We start from the raw sequence: 20,995 nt of genomic DNA on the forward strand, positions 1-20,995 counted from the left end.
ATAAAACTACAGCTCTTGTGTCGCTGAGGCGGTTCAACTTCTGTAGGATTAAAAGACATGACACACTAGAATACAGGTTAATGTGATCATATTTGCATTTGTCCAAAACCAGGACACCGTACGGGGGGAGGGAGGTGGGGACTCGTCATCGACATTGCGCGACTCTCACCAGCTTTTTCCCACAGGACACTGAAACATATGTGCTGCTTTGTACACTGTGCACATGGACTCCCACTTGTCCCGACCGGAACGGAAAGGGTGGAATTTCTTGTACAAGTCATCGTTAAATACGCATTTGCACTTCGGTACGCTGCAGACTGACCGAATGTTTGTGTCTCGCTCCTTCTGAGTGCAGAGACACATGTACGGACCCCTGTTTGGTCACGCTACGCACAGCAACCTACATTCGGTTTGTCGATTAAAATGAACGTAATCGATGAAATTCTTAATGATCAATTATCGATTAATCGACTAATCATGCCCATCCCTAACTACTACTACTTCAGTATCTTACACATCTAGCTGTACTTTTACTTCATTTTTCAGTACTCTTTAAACCAGTGACTAGATCTAAGGCTGGTGCTCACAGCTTGTCAGATCTGGTATAGTGACAGCTCAATTTACGGTACAACAAATACATTTTGATTGCCTCTGCTTTGTTTATGTTTTTTTTTTTTTTTTTTTTTTTTTTACTGTCACTCATGATTAAAGTTTTGGTAACACACTGAAAAACCTTCCATCACATACACAGTGCTACGAAAACAATAAGAACAAATGTAGTGTTATTATAGAAACATACACCATTTGGTTTTATGATTCATAAATAATAACTACGATAGGCCTTTATTATGATGCATGGGCTCTTTATTCGGGTTTTAAATAGATGTTTTTATAAGTTACTGGTGCATATAATTGTGTGGGTAATGCTCTTTAAATGATGAATAGTTATGATTAATAACAATACTTACTACACATAGATTACAAGAGGGAAATTACCCATTACATTTGTTTCCTATTTCTAACACACACAATTTCAACTAATGATGTTAAAGGTTTTTTGAATCTTATAATGTCTATATAATATCTATTTTGAATTTTATTGCATATATTATTGCGGAACCAGACCGGGACCAGACCAGGACTGAGACCAGAACTGAGACTTGGAAGAAACTAGGATTGAGAACAGAACTGAGACCAGTGTAGTCCTGGTTTAGTCCCGGTTTTGTCCTGGTTTAGAACCTGGTTTAGTCCTGGTTCAGTTCTGGTTTAGTCCTGGTTTAGACCTGGTTTAGTCCTGATTTAGTCCTGGTTTAATGCTGGTTTAGTCCTGGTTTAGACCTGGTTTAGTTCTGATTTAGTCCTGGTTTAGACCTAATTTTGTCCTGGTTCAGTTCTGATTTAGACCTCATTTAGTCCTGGTTCAGTTCTGGTTTAGACCTGATTTCATCCTGGTTCAGTTCTGGTTTAGACCTGGTTTAGTCCTAGTTCAGTTCTGGTTCAGTCCTGGTTCAGTCCTGGTTTAGTCCTGGTTTAGACCTGTTTTAGTCCTGTTTTAGTCCTGTTTTAGTCCTGGTTTAGACCTGGTTTAGTCCTGGTTCAGTTCTGGTTTATTCCTGGTTTAGTTCTGGTTTAGTCCTGGTTTAGTCCTGGTTTAGACCTGGTTTAGACCTGGTTTAGACCTGGTTTAGTCCTGGTTTAGACCTGGTTCAGTCCTGGTTTAGTCCTGGTTTAGACCTGGTTTAGTCCTGGTTTAGTCCTGGTTTAAACCTGTTTTAGTCCTGGTTCAGTCCTGGTTTAGTCCTGGTTTAGACCTGGTTTAGTCCTGGTTCAATTCTGGTTTAGTCCTGTTTTAGTCCTGGTTTAGTCCTGGTTTAGTCCTGGTTTAGTCCTGGTTCAGTTCTGGTTTAGACCTGGTTTAGACCTGGTTTAGTCCTGGTTCAGTTCTGGTTTAGACCTGGTTTAATCCTGTTTTAGTCCTGGTTTAGATCTGGTTTAGTTCTGGTTTAGTCCTGGTTTAGTCCTGATTTAGTGCTGGTTCAGTTCTGGTTTAGTCCTGTTTTAGTCCTATTTTAGTCATGGTTTAGACCTGGTTTAGACCTGGTTTAGTCCTGGTTTTAGACCTGGTTCAGTCCTGGTTTAGTCCTGGTTTAGACCTGGTTTAGTCCTGGTTTAGTCCTGGTTTAAACCTGTTTTAGTCCTGGTTCAGTCCTGGTTTAGTCCTGGTTTAGACCTGGTTTAGTCCTGGTTCAATTCTGGTTTAGTCCTGTTTTAGTCCTGGTTTAGTCCTGGTTTAGACCTGGTTTAGTCCTGGTTCAGTTCTGGTTTAGACCTGGTTTAGACCTGGTTTAGTCCTGGTTCAGTTCTGGTTTAGACCTGGTTTAATCCTGTTTTAGTCCTGGTTTAGATCTGGTTTAGTTCTGGTTTAGTCCTGGTTTAGTCCTGATTTAGTGCTGGTTCAGTTCTGGTTTAGTCCTGTTTTAGTCCTATTTTAGTCATGGTTTAGACCTGGTTTAGACCTGGTTTAGTTCTGCTTTAGTCCTGGTTTAGTCCTGGTTTAGACCTGTTTTAGACCTGTTTTAGTCCTGGTTCAGTCCGTATGTGGCACAAAAATCTGGCATCACAGTTTAAGTCACAGAAAACTGAAAATAAAAATTGAAAAAACGAATCGTTATCCATTTTTTTAAATTTTGGTTTTGGAGACAAATAATGAAGAAAATAGTTGTTTTTTTTAATTTTCTTATTTTTGGTTTTATATTGAAAAACGAATGAATGAATGAGTGATACGCTGATTGTTTAATGTCATACTTTGGAAAATTCCAGTGAAAGCAATAACATCTCCATGGTGACAAACAGGTATCAGAAAAGTTACACAGTGCACCTTTAATATATAATTTTAATGACAGAAGTGAATATTCTGTTTTATAAGACACAACTTTATGAGAGTACAATCTGGTGCGTAGGCTTAGGGGAACTGCAGAGATGTATTGTATGAGGGGAGAAGACTTTTTTTAACCAAAACAAATATATTTTGAAGTACGCTGACTTGGAGTTTTCTCCCACTACGTATATTATTATTATTTTCCGAGCCTGTCTTCGGAGGTTTAGTGCGTTTCAAGGCAGTGTTTTCCTCAGCCCCTCTCCACACCTGTCTCATGGAAAAATAGCGCTCTGAAGATGCTGTACGCTGCACTCTTCCAAACACACAAAAGTTTTATTTACAGCTTATAGTAGTGGAAGTTATGTCATTCTAAAAGTCTGTATTATCACATTGTTTTTAAGATTTAAGATGATGTTATACTAAGGTTGTCAAAAGTATCAAAAATCAGAGGCTAATTGGTACTAAAACTAGTATCGAAACTATACTGATTCTAATATGAGCATTGATTAGGGATGTAACGATATTCAGATCTCTCGATACGATATTTTCACAATATTCATCCCACGGTACGATAATTATTGCGACATTTTGTAGGTGCAACCAAAATTGTGATAATGCTTTGACATGACTTTTGCTCTGCCATAAACAAAAGAATTAAGATTTAAACGTGCTTAACAATTGTGATTCTTCTTATTATTTTTATTGCTTTTCATGTAGCCTTCACTGTAATGGAGCAAAGGATCATGGTCTATGTAGTTCACTCTTTTGTTTTTGCTGTTGCTGCACCAAAACATTTAATTAGGCAAAGAGACTTGTAATTCGATAAATTGTGATGGTCCACGATATTATTGTGAGAACTTTGACGATACAATATCACGATATTTAAGTTATTGTTACATCCCGGGTATTGATACTAAAAAAAGTCCCATTCACAGGACAGAAATAAACCAGAATAGCTTAGATCTTGAGCTGTATCAGGACAAGTATAAGCACACATAGATTAGTATACGCCCATGGACCACTGTGGAACCTACCTAGATCATCAAGACCAGATAGAAATATAAAAGATAGTACTGTTATTTAATGTTGAAAATCACATTCTATTGTCTATTTTATTTTTTTTATCATTGGGATATCAGAATAGGGATTGAGTATCAAGTCTATTATATCAAAATTGACAACATTTATTTTATTTATTCAATATTTTACCAGGTAAGTCAGTTGAGAACACCTTCTCATTTACAATTACGACCTGACCAAGAGACAATATAAAAGAGAAGCACAAACAGAAAACACTCACACAGCAACTATAACATGAAACAGTGAATAGAAATATAAGACAGTAAAACATTTGAAGATTAAAGATATAAAAGTGTTAAACCATTTGCAGTTATCCTGTAAAATACTCTGGATGGAGTTTTTAAAAGTCGACAGAGGTAAAAACAAACTAAGTTTTAAAGTCTGTTGAAGGTGGTTCCAGTCACTGCAGAAAACTGAAATGAGGAATGGCCGAAAGCTGTGCGGGCTTTAGGAACATAAAGGTGCACTGTGTAACTTTTCTGGTAGAGGGTCTGTCACCTAGTCAGGCTGGCGCCACCTAGTGCCTCCGCTCAATTTAATTTCTCTCCAGCGACTTGGTTGGGAATCAGAACACACTAGATGGTTTGCAAAAACACCGGAAGTTGTAGACCGTGCACCGGCCAATCAGCGAAGAGCCGTGAAGCCATGATGTCAAACTCAAGCGTCTGTCTGGGTCCCTTTTGTGGAACAGCACTACAGTAAACAAAGCGGTCAAGATGGATGTAGACGAAGACAGACATTCTGTGTTGGCAGCAATTCCAGAGAGGATTTAAAGCCGGAACAAATAGAATGTTTGGTGAATTTTATCAAGGGGAAAGACGTTACTGCCCTTCTTCCTACGGGATTTGGCGCATTACATAAGTCACGACCAAACAGCAGCGATTGGTGAACTAAAAAAAGTACGAAGTGAAACCTGCTGGTGAATCAGGCTATCTATCACCAGCTTCTCTCCATGGAAAGTTTGCACGGAATGTTCCACAGTATGGCATTACACATTTATCTCACAGAAAGAATGCAGGTTTTTAAGCGAATAAAACCCCATGTTATTGAGTAAATGCAAGATGTTTAATGCCACACCGGGATATTCCAAACAAAGCAATAACATCTCCATCAAGCCACAAAGATGTCAGACCCTCCATCGTAAAAGTTACACAGTGCACCTTTAATTTTATTTTAGCAGATGCCTTGTAAATGTCAACTTTTATTTTATTCCAGTTTTTAAAAATTATAAACCTTTTTAGATGTAATTTTAGTCAGATTCATGCAAAAATAGGCTGTCAGAAAAGCTCTTGATACAGATGAATTACTAACACTTTAATTAACTAATGAAGTAATATTGGAGTAGTATTTTTCATCAAAATCTCCAAATCTGTGTTGTTAAGCCATTTTGAATTGGGTTGTATAAAGCCTGTTTTCTCAGTTAGCGTTCGTTTAAAACCCCGAAAATGATTGATTATTAAGTCCGTCATTGATTTTGTAATAGCTGATTAGTCACAATTAGTCCAAGTAGCTATAGCAACCCTAATGATCTTATATTTATCCAACCACATCACCAAATCATCTTATTAGCAACAGTCAATTTACCCGCTCCCCTCAATTAAACATTTCTACACTACCTAAAGTTTGGACTCACTATCTCATTTAAAGATTTTTACTACATTTTTATTTCTACATTTGATATACACACAGAAGACATCAAATATATATAAAAATAAGATGTATATAGTTATGTAACAAAGAAAAAAGTTACTGTACTATTTATTTTTTAAATATTTTATAACCAAATCCTCGTAGTGCTCACCTTTTGCTTTGTCGAAAATTATTTAAATCTTTTTTATTTACTATATAAATCCTTATATGTGATGTCTTCAAATGTAGAAAGTTAAAAAAAAAAACATTAAATGAGAGTGTGTGTCCAAACTTTTGACTGGTCATGTGTGTTTGAACCAAATGAAGCAGAAAAAGCACACAGAAGATCTTGTAGTGGTGCAAATCCAAGGAACAGCTATTTAAAAGTGGGGAAAAAAAAAAAAAAAAAAAGCATAGCACATTCAGATGGGCTGGCAACTATTTTGTGTACTGTGGTCTAAAGCTGATGAAGGCTTTTAGCTGAAACGTTATTTAAACATAAAACGTTTTTGGACATCGGCCATCTGAGTGTGCTATGCATTTTTTCACATGTATGTTTGAACACCAATACAAAGCAAAAGGAGGCATTTGAGCATTTTTTTTTTTAATTCCTTACATCTTATTTCATATATTTGATGTCTGCATATAAAATGGAAACTAGTAAACATATCCAAAAAAAAAAAAACATTAAATGAGAGGGTGAGTCCAAACTTTGTATATAGCTGAGATATATTTGTTAGGGGTGTAACGGTACATGTATTTGTGACGTTCGGTTCTGTGAGTTCATGCAATTTGTGTGTGTTTACATCCCACCACTACATGTGCAGCTACCCAGAAGACTCTGCTCTTTAATATTCATGAGGGAACTCGTCCGTGATTGGGGCAGCAGTGTTTCCCGCAGTGCTTTATAGTTAGGGCGCCCACCTCGACAACAATTGCCCCCCGCCTTGACTACATCCTTCCGAACCACATGAATCCTGACAAAACTACAGTCGTTGCGCCGCAGCCCTCACTTTCACCTTTCGTTGGCACGGAGTCTCCGGTACTTCCCGCCATAAGCACAACATCTGTCTCTAGCGAAAGTGTATTTTCAACCGCTGAAGACATTGAAATGCAGCAGATTTGAACTTACTGTAGATAATGTGGACAAGTTGTTTTTCTGGCCACAAAAATATGAAGACTGAGTAAAACATCATGCTAGAACTTTTAGTGCCACGCTTTACCTTTTGAAAAAGTTTTGGTTACTGTTTATAAGGAATTAATTTTTTATAATATTTCATGCATTTGTTCCTTATTAGAGAATATTCTGTTTAACGTATTAGTATTACCAAGCAGCACTTTGCATTTATTTTATTTTCCTATTTGTACAATGTAAAAAAAACAAAAATTGTTGGTTTAATTAACACACAAAGGAACAACAAGTAAATGGTTTTGCATTTTGTTCCCATACTGTACCAAAAATGAACCAAACCGTGACCTCAAAACCGAGGTACGTACCGAACCGTGATCTTTGTATACTGTTACACCCCTAATATTTGTAATACTGTATTTCTGTATTTTATTTTTACTTGTACGTATACTTTTATATAATTATGCCTTATTTAACAAGAGTCTCTTGTTATTTTTGCTGCTTTTTTTTTTTTTTTTTTTAAATCTAAAAAAAATAGTACTCTTTGTCTTTATAATATATTGTGACGTGTGAACTACTGTGTCCAAACAATTTCCGTTGTGGATCAATAAAGTTAGTCTAAATTTAAGTCTAATATAATTTTGAAGCCATTAGCGTTAGCACTTGTGTTAGCATTAGCATTAGCCTAACCATATTAGCCTAATCTCTTCCTCTCTGGTGTCTCGCAGCGCTCATGTACGCCAGCATATTTGGAAACGTGTCAGCCATCATCCAGCGCCTCTACTCGGGCACGGCTCGGTACCACGCCCAGATGCTCCGGGTCAAAGAGTTCATCCGGTTTCACCAGATCCCAAACCCCCTGAGACAGAGGCTGGAGGAGTACTTCCAACACTCCTGGACCTACACCAACGGCATCGACATGAACACGGTACAGCGGGAGCCAGGATTTGGGCACTTCTGGTTTAAATGATATCGTATTTTAGTGAGGAATGTGTCAAAGAAAAAATCCGCACATTGATGTCTGAGAATCAACAGAACAAAACAGAGTTAATGAGATGTATTTATTTGATACATTAATCCACATTTCTTTAAGTCCCTGGACAGATAAACATGATCACACTAAAAACACAACAATAAGAATTATAGAAAACACTGCAATTATATAATGTACATATAGAGAAATAACACACTAGAAAACACACTAGAGCAATGGTCCCCAACCTTTTTTGCGTCACAGACTGGTTTTATGTCTGGTTTAGACCTGGTTTTAGTCCTGGTTTAGACTTGGTTTAGGCCTGGTTTAGACCTGGTTTACTTCTTGTTTAGACCTGGTTTAGTCCTGGTTTAGGCCTGGTTTTAGTCCTGGTTTAGACCTGGTTTACTTCTGGTTTACTTCTTGTTTAGACCTGGTTTAGTCCTGGTTTAGTCCTGGTTTTAGACCTGGTTTACACCTGGTTTAGTCCTGGTTTACACCTGGTTTAGTCCTGGTTTTAGACCTGGTTTAGTCCTGGCTTAGTCCTGGTTTTAGTCTTGGCATAGTTGTTGTTTTAGACTTGGTTTAGTCCTGGTTTAGACCTGGTTTTAGTCCTGGTTTTAGTCCTGGTTTAGTCCTGGTTTAGACGTGATTTAGACCTGGTTTAGTCCTCGTTTAGACCTGGTTTAGACCTGGTTTTAGTCCTGGTTTTAGTCCTGGTTTAGGTCTGGTTTAGACCTGGTTTTAGTCCTGGTTTAGTCCTGGTTTTAGTCCTGGTTTAGTTCTGGTTTTAGACCTGACCTTCATGTCCAAGTCAAGTCCCAAGTCTTTGTCCATTTTATCAAGTCAAGTCTCAAGTTCTAAAAATAGTGACACAAGTCTGACTCGAGTCCAAGTCTCTGGCAAGTTGGTTGCAGGTTCACTGCTGTGAAATACCTTGCAATTCCCACTGTGGTCATGGTTTCGTCTTGACAGATCTGATCTGTAACTGGGCCTCACACAAACGCTGAATGACATACTGCAAAATTTCAGTCAAAGCAATAACATCTCCATGGAGACAAGTTGGTGACAAACCTACTCCCAGAAAGGTCACAGTGTACCATTAAAAAATTATGTTAAAATACCCAACTACTAGGGATGTAGCAATATCCAAATCTCATGGTACGATATTATCACGATATTTATTGGGATATTTTGGAGAAGCTATTGTAGATAGGATACTTATTGCTTTTAAAATACCAAGTTACTTTAAAACTGTAATGTGTTATTTATTACTTGTTACTATCATTTCAAAGTAATTTGTTGCATTACAATATTACTGTATTTAAAATGTAAGGCATTACATTACTATTGCAGCACTTTTAAGTTACTCTCACCAAAATAACTGCAAAGATGCTGAACTTTTGCGCCGTATATGGACTGAACCAGGACTAAACCAGGTCTAAACCAGGACTAAACCAGGACTAAACCAGAGCTGAACCAGGAATGAATCAGGACTAAACCAGGTCTAAACCAGGACTGAACCAGGACTAAACCAGGACTAAACCAGTTCTAAACCAGGACTAAACAAGGTCTAAACCAGGACTAAACTAGGACCAAACCAGGACTAATCTTGGACTAGAACTTGGAATCTAGGGCCGCCCCTGAGAGAACCCTGAGCCTGTGTCTGCAAGGCGCGATCAGGCGTCAGCTGCAGTTAGCCCCATGGAGCGTGGAGCTCTGTGCCGGTCTTTTAGCCCGCAGTTTTCCTGACGGTCTACGCAGGCATTTCTCAGGAATTTCACTGCTGCTGATATTGCTGTGATTTTAGCGAATTTGTATGAAGAAAAACCCACCACTTCAATCCAGGTTAAAAAAGCATTATAACGCGTGTAACTGACATTTGTACCGAGTAAAATATTATAATTTTTTTCCCTTTAATGCCACATTACTGCGTTACAGCAAAAAGCAACGCATTACAGTAAATTGTTACTTTTATAACTCGTTACTCCCAACACTGAAATTACCTTAACAATACTCAATACAAATCACTACTGTCATAATCCCAAGAATTAAAGTAAAAAACATATTTCTTCATGTTGTCTGCACTGAAATGAATCATGGGATATGTAGTTCCCTATGTTTCTTTGCTGTTACTACTATAAAACAATGCATTTAAGAATTAACTTGTAATTCGATATATTGCGACAGCCCACGATATTATTACAAGACCTTTGACCATTCGATATCAGGATATTTCGGTTATCATTACATCCCTACCAACTTCTGTAAATTTGTTTGATTCTCAGTCCTCAAAAATGATTAGGGACCATTATTCTGCAATAGTTAACCACCCACACACAATATTAAAATTCAGCAAGACTCATTTCACTTCCCCCTATCTCACTTACAAAACTAGAGAATTGTATAATAACATTTGAAACTTCGCCGCGCTCGGATCAGTAACACTACAGTAATCCAAGAATTTATGCTAATTCCTAACTGTTTTTTGTTTTTTTTTCTCCCCTTTGCTTCACGTGCGGATGAACTCAACTTCGGCGAGAACAGGAGGTACGTGGTTTTTTTTTTTTCTTTTGCATGCTTCAATTAGCCATTTCTTTGCTGAATCTTTATAGCGCTATTTTTAATCATTTTCATTAACGGGATGACTCTGCAGCTTCTAAATGATCTGAAGATTGAGATTAATTGTGCGTTTTAGTATAGAAATAATTTGTTTAGAAGTTCAGATACAATTGCTTAAATGTGAAATGTGTTGGTTTATTAGTCCTGACAGCTAGAGGACACAGGATTTATTATGTTGGAGTTAATAATAATAAAAATGTGACTATGCGTGCAGCTGACGAGGGAATAATACGAGTGAGAATGGGCGCTACAATAAAGTGGGATTTCCTGTGTTAAGGAAGAGGGAGGTTTGATTGGATCAGAGCAGTTTAAATCCTTTTGGGTGTGTTTGACATGCAGATTTTGTATTTAGAGTCAAAGAGTTATTTTTAGCTCTAAGCCTTTGCTTGCCTTTGCTGGTAAACAAAGTGCAGGATGTGCGACGCTTTGAATGTTTTTGAATGGCGTTGTGAGATTGTAACTAGTTTTTTGTTGTTGTTGTAGTTCTTTATTGCATGAATGTTTTGGGGTTTTTTTTAGTCTTGAATGTGGGTATCAGACAAATGTGAAAAAATTTAGAGTAACATTACCCACAAAAGTAGGTAGGCATGTAACAATATCCAAATCGCACAGTACGATATTTATTGCGATATTTTGTAGAGGCTAATATAATTGTAGTTAAGACTCTTTTTTTTTGCTTTTAAAATGCCTTGACAAGAGTTTGGTGTGAATTATTTCCATCATAATCCCAAGATTTCAGCTAAAAAACATATCTCTTCATGTTGTTTACGCTGAAATGAATCATGGGATATGCAGTTCCTGATGTTTTCAAGGTGTTGCTACTATAAAACAACGCAAAAAGAACTTGTGATTCGATATATTGTGGGACTTTTGACGGTACGATATCACGATATTTCGGTTATTGTTACGTCCCTAATGAGAGTACATTTTTAAAGGTCCTATATTACACAGAATTGGCTCTTGTGAGTTTTTAGTCATGTTATAAAGTTGTTTCCTCCTCAAAAACATGCCTTGAGCTGGTTTTGTTTCAGTCCCACATGTTTCAGGAATCTAATATTAGTCTGTCTACATGTCCCAAACTCAAAATGCTCAGTTCCACCTTGTGATGTCATGAAGTGGTAATTCAAATTAACATCTACCTTAACCTTTTTTAGTAGAGAGTGACAATTCCAGAAATTCAAAATTCGAATGATTCTAGTGAAGGTGTATGGACTTTAAAACACAGTGGCGCATTTCATGTAATGCTACATGACATCACAAGGTGGAACAGAGTGTTTTATGTTTGAGAGAAGCAGGGTTTGTGTGTTAAACATATGTGAATGAAACAAAACACAACTCCAGGTCTGTTTTTGATGAGGAAACATTATAACATAGCCCAGAAAATAGTGTAATATGGCCCCTTTCATTTGCCTGATACAAGCATTTTTTATTATAAATTATATTCTCAATATTCATCTATGTTTGAGTAATCCTGTATAGTTCATTCAGCTTGCTCACAGGAGCTCAAAGCACTCGACCCCACCTCTTAACATTATTTGGTCATAAACAAAAGTACTATAATAATAATAAGAAGAAGAAGAAGAAGAAGATCTTTATTTATAAAGCACTTTTAAAAACAAGGTTTACAAAGTGCCTTACAAGCAGCAAAGAACAATACAAAAAGCATAAAAATAGGAAACAGAAAGCATATAGAAACAGACAATGATGCAAACAATCCAATAAATTATAATAAATAAATAAAAATAAAAAGAATTAAAATAAATAAGAATTAAAATCAAGCTAAAGCCAGTTAAAGGAAGGCCAACTGATAAAAATGGGTTTTAAAAAGTGATTTAGAAGATGATACTGATGGTGCGAGTCTTATCTCCTCAGGCGGGTTGTTCCAAAGCCAAGGCGCCCGGACTGAAAAGGCTTCATCACCTTTGTCTGGAGCCTGGACTTTGGAACAGCCACAGGGACCTGCCTGAGGATCTGCGGCTGCGGGAGGCTCATGCAGGGTTAAAAGTTCTGAAATGTAACTTGGTGCAAAACCTAAACGAGCTTTAAAAGTGAACAGCAAAAGTGATCAGTCATTATGAGTCATTATGATCACATGGATTTTCTACTCCACTTCAATGTAAGCAGCCACTATTTTAGCATTTTTGAAAAACTACTTCACTTTTAGGACATTAGTATTTGGAGTCCGTGTGCCCCTTGCTGGCATTGTTTTATTTATAGACATCAGGTTAGATAAATGTACTTTTCAGAATTCCATACTGCATATACAAGTTAAGTTAAACAACATAAGGTTACATTCACAAAAACACAGATTATAAACAACTACTGAATATGACTTAAGTGTTCTCCAACGACTATTTGCATCACAGATAAAGCACAATATTTTCTAAAGCAACTGTACTGTAGACAATTCCAAGATCTGGGAAATAATTTTTTTCATGCTGATATAAAGTTGCTTTTATTTTTTAAGCCTTTATAAGTGAAAGGATTCCTTGTTATCCCAGATTCTTTTGAAACTGACTGTTTTTTAAAGCTCAAAACACCTTCATTTGGCTCTCGTTTGGTACAGTTAACAAAGCCAGCACTCACATGCACACTGCTCTCCGTTGTGGGGGAGTTTTCTTGTTACACATTTAATAATATTTGCCTTGCGAGCTTTCCAGTTTATCTTGGGAGAAACACATGGAAGCTATATGCTGTTCTCCTCCCTATATATATATACACACACATGCATGGAGCTTCTATATAACAAGCTTGTTTTGGGTCAATATTTCTATCTCAGCGTGCCATCTAGCATAATTCAATCCAAGTATGCGCATTCCATCGGGTCATGAATAATTGCGCGGGCTGGAGCTTGCATAGGGACTAATGTACTTTCCTAAGGTTGGTGTGTTTCCCATCTTGACAGGTGTTGAAAGGATTCCCAGAGTGTCTACAGGCCGATATCTGCCTCCACCTCAACAAAAGCCTGCTCCAGAACACCAAGGCCTTCCAGGGAGCTTCCCAAGGCTGTCTCCGAGCTCTGGCCATGAGGTTCCAGACCACGCATGCGCCGCCTGGAGACACCCTGGTGCACAGCGGGGACGTACTCACCGCGCTCTACTTCCTGTCTCGCGGTTCTATCGAGATTCTCAAAGATGACATCGTGGTGGCCATTTTAGGTAAAGTGACATTTTTTTGTAAAGTCACTGTGAGGTCAAATTGTATTAATTCTTAAAGCTGCAGTATGTAACTTTTTGGTTGGGGGTTCGTCACCTACATATTTCTATGGATATGTCATTGCTCTGCCTGGAATGTTCCACAGTATGACATTAAACAGCTCTATCTTACATTTATAAAATTTTATACCTCAAAAATACCTAGAAAAACAGACATTCTGACTCGCCTCACCATAGATCTGACCTGTACAAGGATGTAGGTTTGCACTGGGACGATGGGGACATGTCACAACCAATATTTGAGGAAGACAAAAAAGTCCATACCAATATTTGCCATTTTATTTTAATAAACAAAAATATACATTTATTTCAATATTTTTCCAAACTCAATAGTATTACTTTAAGGCATTTTAGTTCATGTTTCGTTTTGAGCTGTATTCAATGATATGGCGACAGGGTTACTCCTGCCGCTATTTCATTGGCTGCAACAGAGTGATGTCATTAGTGGAGCCAGGAGCCTACACTGAGGAAGCTGCAGGACAGTGCCGCACCTGAAGATGGCGGCTTGAGCAGGCGTGAGTGAAGACACTGCGCCAAACTTTGAAAAACTTTTGAAAAGGAACTTACTTGGCTTCAGTTAAACTTGCCTTATAATGAGTCGCCGCAGAAAAAGAGCGACTATCACCACAAGTGCACCTCCCAAAATGAGCCCTACTCCTGCGCTGTCAGCAGCTGGACTGTATTGACAATATTCCATGGAAAAATGTTTGGACATTACCTCACAAATATCTCATCACCAACAAGCAAAGGGAAATCTGCTACAAACTTCTACATCATTGTTTTCTGGTAAAGCAACCTACAAGTAAGTACAAGTAATCTATCAGTTATCTAACTCCATGGAGACCGGCTGGCAAATGTATGTTTTCTTATGTATTGTTTTTAGCAATAAAACTCCTGAACTTGATGAACGGAAGATTGATGAGTCAATACGATACTGTGGAACTTTCCAGGCAAAGCAATAGCATTTCCATGGAGACAAGCATGTGTTAGATCCCCCACCAGAAAACAATCTTAGTGCACCTACAATAAATGCTTCTGTTTGGCTTTGGTATTGTTCAGATTTGTGCTATTTCAACATTACAGAGAGTTATTTAACAACCTACTGATGAGTAAAAAAATTATGCAAACACTAAACCCAGCCCCCAAAGCACGAGTCTAGTTAACGGTTGAAAGACAGTTACACTGGAAAGAAATTTTGAAATGCTTAAACAAATGAGCCAAAATAGTTTGACAAACTTCCACTGCTCTGGTCACTGGACTCATTTGCACATCTGAGTTTACAGTCCAGATCTCAGCGAGCACATTTTATCACAAAGTTGTCAACAACACCTGGGAACCACAGCTGGTCTAGGTTAGTCCAGCTGTAACCGTAGCAACCGTGGTCCTTTTGGTAAAACAGTGACAGGATATATATATATATTTTTTTTTTTTTTCACAAAGTTTCTTGACAACGATCCAGTATTTGGCCAATATCCTAGTTTATATTTGCATTTAGAGATTTTAATAAAGCTTTGCCACTTTTGTGATTTTACTGCTTTGGGCAAAATTTCTAAATTATGGCATTAATTGCACCTATTACCATGGAAACAAGCATGTGACGCGAAGATATATATGTTTCATGCCCTGCTATGGAACATTTCATGCAAAGTAATAACATCTCCATGGTGCAGGTTTTGGACCTCACCCCAGAAAAGTTACATAGTACATAGTGTACCCATAGACTGTAGATATAAATGGATGTAGCTTATCCACTAGCAGACGCATTACAAAAAAAAAGGAAGTGTTCATGAGGGCACATAGAGGCTCCATCAATCAATCAATCAATCAAACTTTAAACAAATCATCAAACCACAAAGCTAAGCTAAACCGTTTGATCTTGTAATTATTATCTGTGTCATAATTATTTCTTTTTTTTTTCCTATCTGGAATCTGGAAACTTATACTAACTGTCTGGAGTTTGGGACACTAACGATCTGGAACCAGTACATAAAGAAAAAAGAAACCCCTCTGCAACATCAGCACATACAACAAAAACACAATACAGACATAATCGACAAAAGTCTAGCAAACGGGGAGGAGAGGGAATTTGAGTCGACCCCAAAATATAGACAGGCAGCCTTTAGATTCTGCAACCAGGGGGCGCTGCATACAACAGACCCATCTGCCAATTCTGGGTGGGGTAAAAGCTGTGAGGGCGTAGAGAAAGTTGGGGAGGAGGAGAGGGGTATGTTCCGGGGGGACATCCAGGTTCGCCCGACCCTGAACTTCTTGTAGATGTAGTAAATAGTGTCAGTTGCATTGAGTGACCAAGTTATCAAAGTTATCAAATCCATACTTAATTTGCGTTCTGAGAGCAGAGTGGGGAGGATCTCTTAAAGTATAAAGACACTAGACGTAGACAGCGAGGCAAAGCAGTGAAGATAACATCAACTTGACTCTACACTGAAAAATCATCACCCCTCTCTCTGTAACTGCTGCAGTGAGCTCCGTCATTTTGATCTTAAAATGTTCTTAAAATGACTCTGGTGTTTTTATTTTGTTATTATTTTATTATTTACCGTATTTTCTGGACTATAAGTTGCTCCGTAGTATAAGTCGCACCAGCCAAAAAATGCCCAATGAAGAAGAAAAAAACATATTTAAGTCGCACTTTATAGTAATAACAACAGAACAGAGAACAAGAATTGAATAGAATTGAATTGAATAGGCATTAATATGTTAACGTAACATATTAACAGTTATTCAGATAATTAGAGCATAAACAACAGAACATAAGTTTACTAAACTCATGATCTCACTCCAAATCACTAAATCCACTGAATTCTTCATTTTCAGTGTCACTTCTGCGATAAATCATAGATCTATGAGGTAAACAGGGTGCCGCTTCCTCTTCTGCGTAGCTCTCATCACACTCAGCGTCAGTTCCAGTTAGAATTATTCCGGCCTTTCTGAATCCCGACAAGATGATTTCGATTGTCACTGAAGTTCAGGCTTTGTTGATTCATCCAGTGACTTCCAGGAAAGTTGCATGGTGCACCCCGCCCGGTTGCCATGAAGCTGTGTTCTTTTCATCCCCACTTTCTGCCAGTCCCTCACAAATTTCTCACTCCAAACTTTCTTTCTGCTGCTCGATTACTGTTTTTGGCTGCATATTTCACTATTTGCAGGGAGACAGCGGCTTTTTCTACAGGAGACATGCGCAGTAGAGCAAAGTGACGGTGGTACAGGAGTAATAGGAGTACTAGATACTGACCCACAAGCTTAGAGCGCCCTCTCATGGCTCTCAGTCTGAGAATTTTAATATATAAGTCACACCGGAGTGTAAGTCGCAGGAAACACCCAAACCATGAAAAAAACTGCGATTTATATTCCGAAAAATACAGTACTTCTTTATTGAGTCTATGAGTGCACCTTTTAAATAGTAAATCCAGCCTACATGATGTTAATTGGTGTTTTCAGTTTAAAACCTGTCTGGATCTACATCTACACATCCCCACTCTGAAATTAAACTTACTAAAGAGACATTTCCCTTAAGAAAAATGTCATCAAATCAAAGGCCATGTTTTGTCAGATCTTGAACACATTAATAATCGCGTGGAGCTAGTATAACGACTAATGCACTTTACTCACATCGACCGGAATGTTGATGTGCAAAGACTGTTTCATATGTCAGCTTGTATGACGAATGTGAATGGTGTTGAAAAGCTGCTGTCATGAAAGGAACAATGGGCAATGCTAGTCTGTAATGGACAGAGCTAGCAGCGGCGCCTTCAGAAAGAGTGACTGTTGTATTGCAAACGCTCCGATCTGAGAAAAAAAATATCCCGGCAATTTGATCGTAGCTAAAACACATGTTCGCAGGTTTTGACAGAAATAGCAGAGAGCGGCCGGCGTTGCGCAGTCCTCTTGGCAATAGGGCCGCTCGTGTGACAGGTTTGAAGCTGTGACATTTCTATTAAGTGCCTCCATGAAAAGGTTGTTTGGCAATTTTCAGACAAAATGGGAATATCTCCGCTGTTCTCTTGACAGCAGCAGGAAGCAGCTCGGATACAGGATTATTGGAAAGAGCCGCAGAATGACACGCCTATGTGGCTGCTGGTTATTTTAAAACATGTTCTGCTGTATTGTATGATGAGTTGTTGTTTTTTTTAGTTTTTTTTTAGTGGACCTGTTTTTCTTTCAGTCAGGTTCATAGTCACTCTCCACACTTGATGGTGAATAGGGAAGATTGGAAGTGAGGTGGTCAATTTGAGCCATCAGTCCCTCTAGACCTAGCCTGATTTATCAGCCGGTTTCACTTTGTGGAAACCGTCTGACCTCGCAGCATTAAGATTTGTTCACTCGATGGTAGGCGGGTACTTTTTTTAATTTAACCAATCGCTTCTATTTGTTTGTGACTGGTATATTAAGCTTTTCCCAAATCCTGTTGGAAGAAGGGCAATAACTTCTTTCCCCTTGATAAAATTCACCAAACATTCTCTTTATTCTGGCTTTAAATCCTCAATCTCAGGAATCATTGCCAGCACAGAATGTATGGCTCTTCGCTAATTGGCTAGTGCCCAGACTTGCACTTCTGGGGTTCTTGGAAACCGTTCCTGACCTAGACGCTGGAGAGAATTGCAGTTGAGCAGAGGCATTAGGTGGGGCCAGCCTGGCTATACTCTAGACCATCACTGACTCACACTTTCCATAATTATATAGACAAGGTAAAATGTGTCATGTGTAGAACATAGAATACAGTAGTCTAATGTAGAAGACAGCAAAGACTAGTTGGAGCTGGGATTGAACTTGTAACCTTTGGGTTGGTGGGGAAACTCTCTAACCCAGAGGATGACAAGTGGAAGAGGAAGAGGCGACCATTGGCCCCTCCACTCACAATACATAGGATAGGATAGAACATAGATAGGATGGGTGAAGAGTTATTTTTCAGGGATAGAAGACAGCAAGCTCTAAGCAGAACTGGAACTAAACTGTTGAACTTTGGGTGGGTGGGCCGACTCTCTAACCATTGAGCCACTGATGCTTAATAGATGTCCGATGTCAACAGAAGGCCAGGGACTGAAAATATAATTGAATTCCTTTCAGCACAAACATCATAAGGTAAAAATAATATTCAAGTGTGTTTTATAACTGCAGAACAGCTTTTAAAAATACAAATTTAACATTATTTCATGTTTTCGGCCAATACTGGTCAGTAAATCATTATTAGTCTTATTGCACCAATTTATAGACCAAAATGGGATATTAGCTGAACTGATATCTTGGAAGCTGATATCCGATCCGATCCACCTAGATGTTCAATATTGGTGCCGATATCCAATACCAATATCGTATCGGTGCATTCCTAGTAGATCCTACCATTAGTAGTACCATTAGAAGTAGCCCTACCTTTTTTATGTAAAAGCTTAGACCTAAAAGTAATTCCTAGATCAAATGTAGTTACCTTCAGTGTGTATCCGATTAGCTCAAGTAGTCTATGAATAAAACAAATCAAAAATATCCCCATGTTCTGAAATTTACAGTTGATTCATTTAGACTATATTGCATTGCCTGTATTGTTTTTATTTCGTTTCAATACAGCATTGATTTGATGAATATATTTTTTCATATTGTCAACATGTGTCTTCTTATCAAACAGACCAGAGGTGAGTGGTGATCATTCATATTAGAGTAATGAGTATTTGTGTGTTTCTTTATGGCTGAAGCACGACCAGGTGCTGCGGGCCAAGCCTGGATTAAACTTGCCATTATTCATGAGATGAATGCCCGGCAAAGCTGCACCTGACAGAATGAGGTTTAAGCTTAGCAAAAGCTGCTGCATCACACAAAAGCCATTATTAACAAACACACAGGGACAGTCACTGATCTCACAGATCAGCTCATTTATGGAGGGACTCACCAACATACTGCGCCTTCAGCACTACATGTACAGCATTTATGCATTTATTATCGCGGGGTTGTGCTTTCTGTCTATAGTGTGTCCACAGCGCTGATTCAGGCGTTCTCCTCAGGCTAATGGTACGATTCAAGATACAACTCCAGAGATATTCTACTAGTAATGCAACAGAATACAAATCTGTACAATATTGCACTACACAGTCTTTGCAGTACACAGTTTACAGTACAGCAGAGTATTTGGTATGAGATTTCAGGGAGGCTAATGATACCTTTATTGCAAAACATTAAGAACAAATTACTATTTACAATGTTAACCTTGCTTACTGACCATAGTGCGTCCACAGCGCTGATTCAGGCATTCTCCTCAGGTTAATGGTGCGATTCAAGACACAACTCATGTTTTTAACGCAGAGACGTCCTGCTAGCAATGTAACAGAATCCAAATCTGTACAATAATATAGCCGTTTTTGCCTCACAGTAGGATACAATGTTTGGTACGAGATCTCGAGGAGTCTAATGGTACCTTTATTGCAAAACATTAAGAACAAATTACTATTTACAGTGTTAACCTGGGTATTACAGAAATGCTTACAAGCCTTTAGCGCTATCATTACTCATTACAAATTTAAAAGGACTGAAATTATTCCTTTGAAAATCATTTCTTCATCTTGGCTGGTCTAAAGCGGTGAAACATGCTGCTGCAACAAAGTCATTTAGGAAAAAGTTCAAACCAGGGACTTGTGACATTTCGGGTGTTTTCAGGCGTGTTAACTGGTTCAAATGGGCATTAAAAATTCACCACACTTAAACTGCTCCACTTTCACACCAGCCCAAACGAACCGTACTTGCAGTTCTTAAAGGGCCCATTATTACTTTATTTTCTGATCTGTTATAATGTTGTTTCCTCGTCACAAACAGACCCAGAGTTGTGTTTTATTTCATTCGTACATGTTTAACACACAAATCCTGCATATTTAGGCTGACTTCTTCTCTCAAACTGAAAGCACTCTATTCCACCTTATAATGTCATGTGCTCCACTGTGTTTTTAAACTCCATAACCCTCACTACAATCGTTTTTGTTAAGTTAAAAGTACTTGTTTTCAAAGCTATATAGAGCTCTGGAATGAATTATGCATTCAATTTTGTTTGTTTTAATTTATATTTTATCTCTTTTATATACAGTAAGTCGTAAGTAAAACTGTAAATGTAAACTTGCTGTTCATACACTGTTTTTTTCTTGGAATTCTGTCATTGTTTAAAAGAGTTAGGCATTATAAGTACCTTTTACCCAAACCAGACATGTCAAACTCAGGCCTGGTGACTAAATTTGGCCCTCGTTATAATCATATTTGGCCCGTGAGATCATATCAAATATGTATTAGAGCTGGCCCTCCCGCTACAGATAGGCTATAGAGACATTATTTATTTAAAACTGTGTTATTATTTTATATTTTGCTTGTTCTGGATTCAGTGTTTAAGCAAAACTATTATTAAACATTCATTTTAATAAGAATAGGTTTAACATTACATATCTCGAAAGAAGAGAAAACATGCAGATATTGTTGAAATT

The 20,995-nt window shown here is 38.0% G+C and overlaps 1 protein-coding gene across 1 annotated transcript in view; it reads left to right on the top strand.

The window, feature by feature from the left end:
* The window catches only part of LOC110163939 (potassium voltage-gated channel subfamily H member 7), a 167,697-nt gene that overhangs the window by 121,368 nt on the left and 25,334 nt on the right, over nt 1-20,995 (top strand). The window contains exons 9-11 of the mRNA XM_055151197.1: nt 7,445-7,644; nt 10,237-10,239; nt 13,217-13,469. Of these exons, the coding sequence (XP_055007172.1) occupies nt 7,445-7,644; nt 10,237-10,239; nt 13,217-13,469 (456 nt within the window). The remainder of the gene's footprint in view (nt 1-7,444; nt 7,645-10,236; nt 10,240-13,216; nt 13,470-20,995) is intronic.

The sequence above is a fragment of the Boleophthalmus pectinirostris genome, unplaced genomic scaffold (genome assembly GCF_026225935.1).
Source record: "Boleophthalmus pectinirostris isolate CB_2022bp ecotype Guang Dong unplaced genomic scaffold, ASM2622593v1 HiC_scaffold_1, whole genome shotgun sequence".
Taxonomy (NCBI): domain Eukaryota; kingdom Metazoa; phylum Chordata; class Actinopteri; order Gobiiformes; family Gobiidae; genus Boleophthalmus; species Boleophthalmus pectinirostris.